This window comes from Saccopteryx leptura, chromosome 1, assembly GCF_036850995.1.
Source record: "Saccopteryx leptura isolate mSacLep1 chromosome 1, mSacLep1_pri_phased_curated, whole genome shotgun sequence".
Taxonomy (NCBI): Eukaryota; Metazoa; Chordata; class Mammalia; order Chiroptera; family Emballonuridae; genus Saccopteryx; species Saccopteryx leptura.
This window is the reverse complement of record NC_089503.1, coordinates 384,545,561-384,558,649: the sequence shown is the minus strand read 5'-3', so window position 1 is coordinate 384,558,649 and position 13,089 is coordinate 384,545,561. Positions and strand designations below refer to the sequence as shown.

The window sequence follows — 13,089 nt, the reverse complement described above, 5'->3', positions numbered from 1 at the left end:
TACTCCGGACAGAAGGAACCCCATGCGTGGGCCTGGAGTTGGGGAGGAAGATGGGCACGTTCCAGAAACTACTAGACGCTAGAGCACTGAGGGTGAGGGCGGAACAGGGGAGATGAAGCCAGACAGAGGCCGGGTCCAGAGCATTGAGGGTGAGGGCGGAACAGGGGAGATGAAGCCAGACAGGCCGGTCCGGCGCTTGTGGGGCGTGAGTGTCAAGAGAAGGGTTTTGGTCTTTATCCTGAGACCCAAATGGGAAGTGGCTGAACTTGTTCAGACCCTCAGGTCACCTGATCACGTTTGTGTCCTGCAGAGATCCCCCCAGATGCTGTGCTTCCTGGAGGAAGTAGAGGGGGTATGGGGCCACCAGTGAGGAGGTTCTTGCGGTCATCTGGGCCAAGGTGATGACCGACCCCTCAGGTTCGCAGGGAGTTTATGAGTTCCCCATGAGAGCTCCATGGGCGACCCGTCCTCAGGAGAGGAGCCCCAGGAGGGCCACCATAGTGAAACCCCAAGGGAACGGACCAGGAGAAGCCCGGTGCTGGAAGCCTCCCTGGTCTATGCACCTCTCCTGACCTTAGAGCCGGGGCCCCAGCCCTCGCTCTTGCCCGTGTGCAGCGTGGGGCTAACCGCGTGTTCCCGTAGAGGGCTACGACCCCAGCGCCCTGGAAGCCGTTCAGCTGGAGGACGGCTCCACTGCCTACATTCACCACCCTGTGGCTGTGCCCTCGGACAGCACCATCCTGGCCGTGCAGACGGAGGTGGGCCTGGAGGACCTGGCCGCAGAGGATGACGAGGGTTTCAGTGCGGACACGGTGGTGGCCCTGGAGCAGTATGCCAGCAAGGTGAGCCCGCAGCGCCTGCCGCCGCCCATCATCTCTGCCCGGCCAAAACTGCCCCCTTCCCCCCCGTCACCCAGCTCCCCAGCTCCCCAGCTCCCCAGCTCATCTCTCTCACACCCTCAGCGACCGGCCGGGGCGTGCGTCCAGCCTGGCCGGGGCTGCCGACAGCTGTTTACACTCAGCCTGTGTGGGAATTGGGCGTCTGGGCCTTGCCTCACTCTGGCTGTTGTAATAACCCTCTGTGCTGTCTGGAGAGCCCTTGCCAGTGACTTTTATTAGTCTTCCAGTCCACGGAGGTCAGCTGTGCTCGCATGTGTTTCCTCTCTGTGACTCATTTAGTCCTTTGGGGAAGGAACCCCGGTACGCAGTGACAGGAGCAGATGCAGCAGAGCAGCGGGGGTTCTTGGAACACAAGGCCTGCACGGTAGCTCCGCTGCAGGGGAGAGGGAGCCGGCTCTCCAAACAGCAGTCCTGGCTCCCGTGTCCCTCGGGGACAGATCTGTGAACTTTCCACACTGGTGCCCCCTCCCGGGATGAACCGCAGAGCCTCGGGGAAGATGTGGAGGGGCTTTCTGGAGCACTAGCGTTACCCAAAGATGGGGGGGTGTTTGTAATAAAACTCAGTGTAGCTAGCTGTATGGTAGGGGAGAAGAGGAAATCCTTCTGTCTTTGCAAAATAAAGCACGGAACTTCATAGCAGGCCGCTCTGAGCTGTGCCCGTCCCACCCCACGCCCCGGGGTGTGCTTTAGAAGCAGAATTTGAGACTTGTTGCTGTTGGACAGACACCTGGGCTTTAAATCATGAGCCCTGAGGAGTGTGCTGGCTCTATCTCTACCAGTGTGACCTTGGGGAGTCACCCCCGTCCCAGGCCTTGGCTTCTTCCTGTCCCTCTCTACGACAAGATGGGACCAGTGAGCTCAGAGCTCCCCTGCAGCCTGAAGTCCCTGGATTCCTTCAGTCACCTCCTGAGGGCCAGTGAGACATGGGAGCACTCCTGCCTGAGTGGGTTAGCTCGCTGAGCAGGTCTGGGCACCTGTGACCCTCCCTCACCAGCCACCAGCTTCTTAAGTGTCCAAGAAACTTTGTCAGCTGATTGACCCCTCTGACCTAGAGCTGACGAGACAGACCTTGTCATGAGTTTGGCCTCATGCCTTGACCCCTGCCTGCCGTGACTGGTGACTTTGGGAGTTGATTCGGGAGCTCCTGGGGAGGCCAGTGCCCGGAAACAGAGACTAGGGACAGTGTGCCCACAGGGCCCTCCCCAGGAGAGCAGACTGTGGAGCCCGCAGCCTGGGGCTGGTGTTCCCAGGAGGGGGGGGGGGCTTGTCATCTGGGAGCTGTGCTGAGAACTGCTGGTGCTGGTGGGGACTGCGGGCCTTGGGCGCGCCTGCGGCCTGCTGCTTGTGGCCACCTCACATCATGCTGGTGGCCCTAGGTGAGCTCGTCCCCGCAGCAGGCCCCTTGTCAGCGCCCCTTCTGAGCACAGGTCTCCCGCAGGGAGAACAGGCCCCCTCCCACCGACGGAGAGGGGTGTCCTCCCAGCCTCGCTCAGGTGTGGTCGTTCAGACCACCACTGCCCCGCATGACCGGGCCGTCGGGGCCCCAGGACAGTCAGCCCTCCCTCTGTCCCTTAATGACAGGTGTGGTCGGTCAGACCACCACTGCCCCGCATGACCGGGCCATCAGGGCCCCAGGACAGTTAGCCCTCCCTCTGTCCCTTAATGACAGGTGTGGTCGTTCAGACCACCACCGCCCCGCATGACCGGGCCGTCGGGGCCCCAGGACAGTTAGCCCTCCCTCTGTCTGTTGATGACAGGTGGTTTTTCTGCATTGTGCCCCAGCGTCTGTGCCCTCTCTGCCTGCACCTGTCACCCAGGTTGTCCTTCTCCCCTGACAGTTTAGCCCTGTGTTTGGGGTCTTAGTGGGCCCCATGCCTCACCTCTTCCCTCCCTTCATTGAGGAGAATACAGAGAGGGACCCCAAGATTTTTCCTCAGGTTCTGCATGACAGCCAGGCTCCCACTCACGGCAAAGGGCCGCAGGTGGGGGACAGAGCGTTCCGCTGTGGCTACAAGGGCTGCGGGCGTCTCTACACCACCGCTCATCACTTAAAGGTAAGCGTGGCCGTCCCATCTTCCTCGCTCACCTGTAATTCTGCCTGCCTGCCTTGCCTGGGGTCCCCGCCCTCAAGTTGCTCACCGCCTACTGGGAGAGATGAGTATTCAGAAATGTCAGCACAGGGGCTGTGATACACATGAGGAGTACAGGAGGTGGCCCTGGCCGTTTGGCTCAGCGGTAGAGCGTCAGCCTGGCACGTGGAAGTCCCGGGTTCGATTCCCAGCCAGGGCACACAGGAGAAGTACCTATCTGCTTCTCCACCCTTCCCCTTCTCCTTTCTGTCTCTCTCTTCCCCTCCCGCAGCCGAGGCTGCATGGGAGCAAAGTTGGCCCGGGCACTGAGGATGGCTCTGTGGCCTCTGCCTCAGGCGCTAGAATGGCTCCGGTTGCAACAGAGCAACACCCCAGATGGACAGAGCATCGCCCCCTGGGGGGCATGCCGGGTGGATCCCAGTCAGGCGCATGCGGGAGTCTGTCTCTGCCTCCCCACTTCTCACTTCAGAAAAATACAAAAATAAAGAAAAAAAAAGTGTAGGAGGAAAGAGAACCAGGGAATGCTCCCTGGAGGAGGTGGTCTCAGCTGAAAAGGAGGCAAAATTTTAAAAATGACTGATACTGATATCCTGGACCCTACAAAGAATTGGAGAGTGCTATTTTAACTGTTAGTAGCAAATAAATGAATGTAGAGGGCATCTTATTACAATTTGAGGCTAAATAAATAAGTAAATAGAATTGAGGAGCCCGTTTGTATCCTTGTCCCTCTGAATTATGGGATTGCTTGTCCTCACAGGTGCATGAAAGAGCTCATACAGGTGACCGTCCGTACAGGTGTGACTTCCCCAGCTGCGGAAAGGCTTTTGCCACAGGTAATCTCCCTGGATGGAGACTGAAAGTGGACTACTTCTAGTTGGGGACAGAGGGTTCTGGGTTGGCTTTGAGAACTCTGTCTAGGAAAGCCGACACCAGGTGGCCTTCCTGGAGGAGCCGCCCTCAGAGCACTCTGACGTGCAGGGCACTGACCCTGGCGGAAGCCCCGTCATGTCAAGGGAGCCAGCGGCAGTGTGATCCAGGCCAGCAGCAGGAGCCTGCAGGGCCGGTCGGCAGGGCGACCCTGCCTCTGTGTCAGCTCTGACACCGACCAGCGGAGGGGTATTGGGTCGGCCGTTGCATCTCTAGGCTTCACTGTTTCTCTGAATGGAAGACCTTCAGCTGTGGGTCCTCTAGGTCCCTCTCACTCAGGTTCGGGGCGGAGGGTGCCAGCTGTGTCTGGAGAGGGAAGAGGGGCAGAGTGGGCTTCCCAACCCTTCTTATCTGCCCAGGCAGGAGTGGCATAGAGGCAGGCATAGGCTGCTTGTGACAGAGAAGGTCTGGAGCCTCACAGAGCACATCTTCATATGGAGAGACAGCCTGTGCACAGGGGAGATGGGGGGGCGGTGTGCACTGGGGAGATGAGGTGGGGGGACAGTGAGCGCTGGGGAGATGAGGTGGGGGGGCGGTGTGCACCAGAGAGAGGGCAGGACGGTGTGCACTGGGGAGATGAGGTGGGGGGACGGTGTTCACTGGGGAGATGAGGTGGGGGGACGGTGTGAACCGGGGAGATGAGGTGGGGGGGACGGTGAGCGCTGGGGAGATGAGGTGGGGGGACGGTGTTCACTGGGGAGATGAGGTGGGGGGACGGTGTGCACTGGGGAGATGAGGTGGGGGGACGGTGAGCACTGGGGAGATGAGGTGGGGGGACGGTGAGCGCTGGGGAGATGAGGTGGGGGGACGGTGTGAACCGGGGAGATGAGGTGGGGGGATGGTGAGCACTGGGGAGATGAGGTGGGGGGACGGTGTGCACTGGGGAGATGAGGTGGGGAGACGGTGTGCACTGGGGAGATGAGGTGGGGAGACGGTGTGAACCGGGGAGATGAGGTGGGGGATGGTGAGCGCTGGGGAGATGAGGTGGGGGGACGGTGTGCACTGGGGAGATGAGGTGGGGGGATGGTGAGCACTGGGGAGATGAGGTGGGGGGATGGTGTGCACTGGGGAGATGAGGTAGGGGGATGGTGAGCACTGGGGAGATGAGGTGGGGGGACGGTGTGCACTGGGGAGATGAGGTGGGGGGACGGTGAGCACTGGGGAGATGAGGTGGGGGGACGGTGTGCACTGGGGAGATGAGGTGGGGGGATGGTGAGCACTGGGGAGATGAGGTGGGGGGACGGTGAGCACTGGGGAGATGAGGTGGGGGGATGGTGTGCACTGGGGAGATGAGGTGGGGGGACGGTGTGAACCGGGGAGATGAGGTGGGGGGATGGTGTGATCCAGGGAGATGAGGTGAGGGGACAGTGAGCGCTGGGGAGATGAGGTGGGGGGACGGTGTGAACTGGGGAGATGAGGTGGGAGGGACGGTGTGAACCGGGGAGATGAGGTGGGGGGATGGTGTGAACCGGGGAGATGAGGTGGGGGGATGGTGTGAACCGGGGAGATGAGGTGGGGGGATGGTGTGCACTGGGGAGATGAGGTGGGGGGACGGTGTGAACCGGGGAGATGAGGTGGGGGGTTGGTGTGCACTGGGGAGATGAGGTGGGGGACAGTGAGTGCTGGGGAGATGAGGTAGGGAGATGGTGTGAACTGGGGAGATGAGGTGGGGGGATGGTGTGAACCGGGGAGATGAGGTGGGGGGATGGTGTGCACTGGGGAGATGAGGTGGGGGGATGGTGTGAACCAGGGAGATGAGGTGGGGGGTTGGTGTGCACTGGGGAGATGAGGTGGGGGACAGTGAGTGCTGGGGAGATGAGGTAGGGAGATGGTGTGAACTGGGGAGATGAGGTGGGGGGATGGTGTGAACCAGGGAGATGAGGTGGGGGGACGGTGTGAACCGGGGAGATGAGGTGGGGGGACAGTGAGTGCTGGGGAGATGAGGTGGGTGGACGGTGTGAACCGGGGAGATGAGGTGGGGGGATGGTGTGAACCAGGGAGATGAGGTGGGGGGATGGTATGAACCGGAGAGATGAGGTAGGGGTATGGTGTGAACCAGGGAGATGAGGTGGGGGGTTGGTGTGCACTGGGGAGATGAGGTGGGGGACAGTGAGTGCTGGGGAGATGAGGTAGGGAGATGGTGTGAACTGGGGAGATGAGGTGGGGGGATGGTGTGAACCGGGGAGATGAGGTGGGGGGATGGTGTGCACTGGGGAGATGAGGTGGGGGGATGGTGTGAACCAGGGAGATGAGGTGGGGGGTTGGTGTGCACTGGGGAGATGAGGTGGGGGGCAGTGAGTGCTGGGGAGATGAGGTAGGGAGATGGTGTGAACTGGGGAGATGAGGTGGGGGGATGGTGTGAACCAGGGAGATGAGGTGGGGGGACGGTGTGAACCGGGGAGATGAGGTGGGGGGACAGTGAGTGCTGGGGAGATGAGGTGGGTGGACGGTGTGAACCGGGGAGATGAGGTGGGGGGATGGTGTGAACCAGGGAGATGAGGTGGGGGGATGGTATGAACTGGAGAGATGAGGTAGGGGTATGGTGTGAACCAGGGAGATGAGGTGGGGGGTTGGTGTGCACTGGGGAGATGAGGTGAGGGGACGGTGAGTGCTGGGGAGATGAGGTGAGGGGACGGTGAGCGCTGGGGAGATGAGGTAGGGGGATGGTGTGAACTGGAGAGATGAGGTGGGGGGACGGTGAGTGCTGGGGAGATGAGGTGAGGGGACGGTGAGCGCTGGGGAGATGAGGTAGGGGGATGGTGTGAACTGGAGAGATGAGGTGGGGAGGATGGTGTGAACGGGGGATGATGAGGTGGGGGTGGTGTGATCCAGGGAGATAAGGTGGGGGTGGTGTGATCCAGGGAGATGAGGTGGGGGGACGGTGTGAACTGGGGATGATGAGGTCGGGGTGGTGTGAACCCGGGAGATGAGGTGGGGGATGGTGAGTGCTGGGGAGATGAGGTGGGGGGACGGTGTGAACTGGGGAGATGAGGTATGGAGGATGCTGTGAACTGGGAATGATGAGGTGGGGGTGGTGTGAACCGGGGAGATGAGGTGGGGGACGGTGAGTGCTGGGGAGATGAGGTGGGGGGATGGTGTGAACTGGGGAGTTGGGGGATCGTGTGAACTGGGAGATGAGGTGGGGAGGACGGTGTGAACTGGGGAGATGGGGGATCGTGTGAACCGGGGAGATGAGGTGGGGGGGACGGTGTGAACCGGGGAGATGAGGTGGGGGGGACAGTGTGAACCGGGGAGATGAGGTGGGGGAGGACATCCCCCGCTGAGCATTCTCAGCCTTCCCTCCACGTTCCACTGGACAGGGTACGGGCTAAAGAGTCACGTGCGCACCCACACTGGTGAGAAGCCGTACAAGTGCCCAGAGGAGCTGTGCAGCAAGGCCTTCAAGACCTCAGGAGACCTGCAGAAACATGTCCGGACCCACACCGGTAGGCGGGCCTGCCCTTGGCCCGGCTCCATCCTGCCTCTGGAGCCGGTGCTGTCCCTGCTTCTGCTCCAGCGTGGCCCCTCCCCTCCCCTCGCCCATCTCCGCCCCTCACCCCCGCCCATCTCTGCAGGTGAACGCCCATTCAGGTGCCCCTTCGAGGGCTGTGGCCGCTCATTCACCACGTCTAACATCCGCAAGGTACATGTGCGCACCCACACGGGCGAGCGGCCGTACACCTGCCCCGAGCCCCACTGTGGCCGCGGCTTCACCAGCGCCACCAACTACAAGAATCACGTGCGCATCCACACAGGTGGGCCAGCTGGCATGTGAGGACCGCGCCCTCTGAGGCCCCACCCCCGCTGCTGTAGGCTTCTGACCTGAGACTCGTTCTAGACCCCCAGCTCAGAGCCCTCCTCTGCGGCCCAGCCGGGCTGTTTGTGGGCGGGCCGGAGGGTTCTGTGGTCCCAGCCTCAGAACCACTGTTTCGCTGGCTGGCAGTGAACAGCCTCCCAGGGGTCACCCGCTCTCTGCCGCCTCTCTCCACTCACCCCTCCCGCTCCCTCCCCGCTGAGTGCCCCGGAGTAGCCCCGAGTCAGGAGTGTCGGGGGAGAAAAACAGGGCACTGTCACTGTCAGCTCCTCACCGAGTCCACTGTTCCCGTGACTCCTGTGTACCCTCCCGCCCCAGTGTTGCGTTCCTCCTCCAGCCCTCTGTCCCCGCACTCCACCATTGCAGCTGACAGGACAGTCATCCCTCTCCGTCCCCGTCCGCTTCCTCATGACCCTCAACCTTATGAGCCTCCAGGGCTCCCCTCGGCCCCTTTGTTAGCCCAGCCTCGCCCTGTGCCTCCCTTTTCTCCTCACCTGTCTCTGGGCTCACTGGGCTCACACTCGTGACCCCTCTGGCCCTCTTCCCCAAGTCTGTCCATTCGGAGCCCCAGGTCTTAGTCCCTCTCCCTCGCTCTGGCTCTCTGTTCACCCACCCCGCCCCCAACCATCCCCGTCCCCGCCCCCGTCCCTGTCCCCGTCCCCGTCCCCGTAGTCTCTCCCTCGCCAGCCCCATCCCCGCCCCCGTCCCCGTCCCCGTCCCCGTCATCTCCCCCTCGCCAGCCCCATCCCCGTCCCTGTCCCCGTCCCCGTCCCCGCCCTCGTCCCCGTCCCCGTCCCTGTCCCTGTCCCCATCCCTGTCCCCGTCCCCGTCCCTGTCCCCATCCCCGTCCCTGTCCCCGTCGTCCCCGTCCAGTCCCCGTCCCCGTAGTCTCCCCCTCGCCAGCCCCGCCCCCGCCCCCATCCTCGTCCCCGTCCCCGTAGTCTCCCCCTCGCCAGCCCCGCCCCCGCCCCCGCCCCCGTCCCAGTCCCCGTCCCCGTAGTCTCCCCCTCGCCAGCCCCGCCCCCGCCCCCATCCTCGTCCCCGTCCCCGTAGTCTCCCCCTCGCCAGCCCCGCCCCCGTCCCCGCCCCCGTCCCAGTCCCCGTCCCCGTAGTCTCCCCCTCGCCAGCCCCGCCCCCGCCCCCATCCTCGTCCCCGTCCCCGTAGTCTCCCCCTCGCCAGCCCCGCCCCCGTCCCCATCCTCGTCCCCGTCCCCGTAGTCTCCCCCTCGCCAGCCCCGTTCCCACCCCCCTCACAGCCCACTGTCCCCAGGGGAGAAGCCATACGTGTGCACGGTGCCGGGCTGCGGGAAGCGCTTCACCGAGTACTCGAGCCTGTACAAGCACCACGTGGTGCACACGCACTGCAAGCCGTACACCTGCAGCGCCTGCGGCAAGACCTACCGGCAGACGTCCACGCTGGCCATGCACAAGCGCAGCGCCCACGGCGAGCTGGAGGCCACGGAGGAGAGCGAGCAGGCCCTCTACGAGCAGCAGCAGCTCGAGGGTGAGGCGCCCGGGCAGGAGGTGAGCGCGGGGGCACGCCAGGCCTCCCCGTGGCCGCCCGGTGGCAGGGGTCAGCCTGGGCTCTCCTCCCCCAGCCGCCTCCGCAGCCGAGGAGAGCCTGCCACCCAAACGCCCTCGCATTGCTTACCTTTCGGAGGTGAAAGAAGAGGGTGACGGCGTCCCAGCCCAAGTGGCCATGGTGACTGAGGAGGACGGGGCCCCCCAGGTGGCTTTGATCACTCAGGATGGTGCCCAGCAGGTACGGACCCTGGCGGTAGGGGCGGGCGGTTCACTCTGGCTGGCACCCTCTCCCACTCTCTCGGGAGCCCTCCCTCCCACCACTTTCTCTTCCCAGCCTTGGGAGTCTCCGTGAGCGGAGGGTGCCAATCTTGTCACACGGCCCCTCCTCCCCCTCCTCACGCTTCCAGCGAGCCTCTGGGGCGTCCGGAGCACAGTTAGTCGTCTCCTGCTTTACTGGGAGGCCGATGGGCCCTGGCCATTCGAATGAGACACTTGGGTGTCCTTTTCAAGAGCAGCCTGTTGGTGTCGAGGCCAGCGTGGTGTGAGGGCAGGAAACCTGGGGTCTCTAGCCAGCAGTATAACCTGTCCCTGCCAGCACCACTGTCAGGCACACTGTGCCTCTCGGGTAGGCGTGAGGGAGAAATTAGGTGGAGACCATGGTCTGCGTGGGACCAAGCCCTGTGGCAAAGGGCTGATCAGTGGCAGAGTGCTCGGCAGACTTCCGGTGTGGCCTCTCTGTCACCTGTTTTACTTCCCTGTTGCTGACCTCCTCCAGCCCTGTGCCACAGAGCTAATCTAGCTTAGCAGTGACTCCGCCTGGGCTGCGGCAACAGGACGCCGATCGCTCGGGACGTTCAGACAGCCCTCTGCCACCTGCCTGGCTCACCTTCCTTCCCTGTGGCAGGTCAGCCTGTCCCCAGAAGACCTGCAGGCCCTGGGAAGCGCCATCAGCATGGTGACCCAGCACAGCAGTACCACCCTCACCATCCCCAGTCATGGCGACGGCCTGGCCACAGCCGGCACACACACAGTCACCGTGGTCGGCGCCGACGGCACCCAGACGCAGCCCGTACGACCACGCGGTTTGCCTGGGGTTTCCTTTTCTCTCGTCCCAACCCAGTGCTCGCTGACCTAACCGAGCTTGCTCACGGGACCAAGATTTCCCCCCAGAAAGGGTGTCGTGTCCCCCCCAGTTCCTCCGGCCATTTCACAGAAGGTCAAGAGACAGTTTCAAAATCTCAAATCTACCCTTTATTTCTTTTGCTGCCACTTTCATGGACTTCAGTCCATTTTCAAAGGAGGGAATTAAATGATCTCTGGAGCCTTCTACAGCTCTGTCTTGTGACTCAGAAATCCCTAAATGAACTTGGCCATCGCTTAGCTCCAAGCCCCAAGCTATTGAGGCTGATCCGTCACGGTTTTATCCGCTCTCTCTTGGGTTGTTTCCGGACATCTCGTGGAGTGGGGCGGGGGATAGTCCCGTAGGTGAGTAGGAACACCTCATTCACCTGTGTTTCAGGTCACAATCATCACCTCTGGGGCTGTGGTGTCCGATGACTCAAGTGTAGCATCCCTCCATCATCAGCAGGTGGCGCTGTTGGCCACAGCGAACGGAACACACATTGCAGTGCAGGTGGGTAGGGTCTGGGAGGATCCCTTGCCGGGAGAAAGGAACCCAGGAGGGGAGGAGAATTAAATGAAGATCTTGAAAGAAGGGCATTTGGCTCAAAGGAGAGTTCACTTAGGAGGACAAATCCCTTTCTTCCTGAACCCGCGTACCTGTCTCAGCCTCTTTCTGGACTGAGGCGGTGTGGGGAAGCCTCTTACGGCCTCAGAGTAATAACTTCAATGGCCATCTGTCCAGTGATCTGAAGCCTTCATCTGCTCATGTCTCCATTTCTTCATCAGAAAAATAAGGGGCTGCCGCAGATGATTACTAAGCTCCTCTCCAACTGGTCGTTCCCTCCTGTGAGCAGGGCCGCCTCTCTGACCTGGGGCCGTGCTGTGGCTCCCCGGCCATACCTAGCCTGATGGGACCCTGTGTTAGCGAACTTCCTGTGTACTGGGGCCCCCCCGGGTGTCTGTGTGGGGGGGTGGGGGTGCGGGGATTCGAGCAGTAGTCCACGCGCTGTGGCCCCCAGCATCTAGGAGGGGAGCCTCACCCCCTCCTTCCTCCGCCCTCTCCTCCACAGCTAGAGGAGCAGCAGACCTTGGAGGAGGCCATCAGCGTGGCCACCGCTGCCATGCAGCAAGGGGCCGTGACTGTGGAGACCACAGAGTCAGAGAGTGGCTGCTGCTGAGCCCCAGAGGACAGGGTCCGAACGAACGTGTTGGAGGAGGCGCCCCATCATGTGGCCTCCAAGGGCCCAGGCTGCGGCTGACGCGGAAAGCGGCCACGTGGATCTCCAGACAAGAAGGCCGCAGACAGCAGCCTAGCTGGGGGACCGGGGCCCTGCCCAGGAGGAAGGCTGGACAGCCGGCATCGGGGAGCACGTCACCCTCAGGAGCTACGGAGGACGACAAGCTTGATCACCAGGCTGCACTAGGGCACCCTCCCCTCCGAATCCGCTGGGCACTCCCTCCGGAGAGCGCCCTTCCTGCCCTCGGTCCACACCCCTTCTCAGGCGACAGTGGGGGCTGCTGTGGGGATTAGTCATCCACTCTGACTGGTCACTGTCCCCCAGGGGAGAGGTCTTAAGCCCAGCAGGGGCAGAACAGTCCGATTCTTGCCCCTCCCAGCAATAACCACCTCCCTGGAGGTCAGCCGAGATGCCCAGCCACTTGGCAGCACGGACTTCCTGCCACCGCAGCCAGAATTGCTCAGGGCCTGTGGCTGGAGAAAAGGTGCCCAGCCTCCCACACCACCCCAGTTGCCCCTCACCCTTTCTGCGGTAGAGAGGCAAGGGACAGCCTTGGACAACCTGGGGATTGGGTTTAATTTTTTTTAATTGCATTTTGATAATTTTTTTCTCCTGCTCTGGGAAGTGGTGGCAAACGGGTGAATGACTATTTAATAAAAGTTTCAAGTTTCCGCACGGGTCCCTCCCTTCCTCCTTTTAGCTTTGGGCCCCGGTGGCAGGGCTGCTCAGTGCAGGCCCTTAGCTCTGTGTCCCTGGCACCAACTTCAGCCTTGGTGCTGGGCTGGTGGGCCTCCCCTACTGGGCTGGGGGCACAGGTAGGAGGATGCTCAGGAATGAGGTGAGCCCTGAGGGGCTGCCAGGGGCCTCCTGCCCACAGCTGACCGGGTGGGCTTCAGGGGTGGCCCAGCAGGACCGGTGCCACCGCTGCCTGCAGGCTCCGGCTGGATCTCAGGGCGGTTCGGCTGGAGGAAGTCTGGTTCTTCCCCACCTTACCCTGTGTTACTTAGAGCCCTCCCACACCCAGTTAGCTGCTCCAACTGAGCAAAACCTCATGTTGAAGTGGGACAGGGGCTGCCTTTGCTCAGGTCATGGGGGGGGTCTATGGTGCTGAAGTCCTGGCCCAGGTACCCAGCTCTGGGGGTGCCCGCCTATGTGTCCAGGGGCATACTACAGAATTCCAAAACCATAGACCCCACAGAAAACTCTGGTAGGACCAGCCAGCCCTGGCCGGGAGGAAGGGAGGTGGAAGGAGGGAATTGATGGAATCTTTGTGTTTGACAGCCCCCTCCACACCGCCTGGGAACACGGCAGGAATTGGAGGTGCCCCAGCCCCCTCCCCGCCACCTGGGGATGGAACTCTTCCCCCGGCCCAGGCCCAGGCCCAGGCCCAAGTCCGGGTGTTCTCTCCTGGGTTGCTTAGCAAGCTCCTGCTTACTCTTGCCACCTGCTCCTTGGAAGCAGAGGGGGCAGGGGCA

At 62.3% G+C, this 13,089-nt stretch overlaps 1 protein-coding gene across 3 annotated transcripts in view; it reads left to right on the top strand.

Moving 5' to 3' along the window:
* The window catches only part of ZNF76 (zinc finger protein 76), a 46,070-nt gene extending 33,785 nt beyond the window's left edge, over positions 1-12,285 (top strand). For 2 of the 3 annotated variants that reach the window (XM_066359585.1, XM_066359584.1), the window contains exons 5-14: positions 643-842; positions 2,837-2,953; positions 3,747-3,822; positions 7,237-7,362; positions 7,492-7,671; positions 9,001-9,234; positions 9,329-9,492; positions 10,159-10,323; positions 10,774-10,887; positions 11,447-12,285. In XM_066359585.1, the coding sequence (XP_066215682.1) occupies positions 643-842; positions 2,837-2,953; positions 3,747-3,822; positions 7,237-7,362; positions 7,492-7,671; positions 9,001-9,234; positions 9,329-9,492; positions 10,159-10,323; positions 10,774-10,887; positions 11,447-11,554 (1,484 nt within the window). In that variant the 3' untranslated portion in view covers positions 11,555-12,285. Of the gene's footprint in view, positions 1-642; positions 843-2,836; positions 2,954-3,746; positions 3,823-7,236; positions 7,363-7,491; positions 7,672-9,000; positions 9,255-9,328; positions 9,493-10,158; positions 10,324-10,773; positions 10,888-11,446 lie in introns of all 3 variants that reach the window. The other variant, XM_066359586.1, reaches the window with a different exon arrangement.
* Positions 12,286-13,089: the final 804 nt, after the last annotated feature.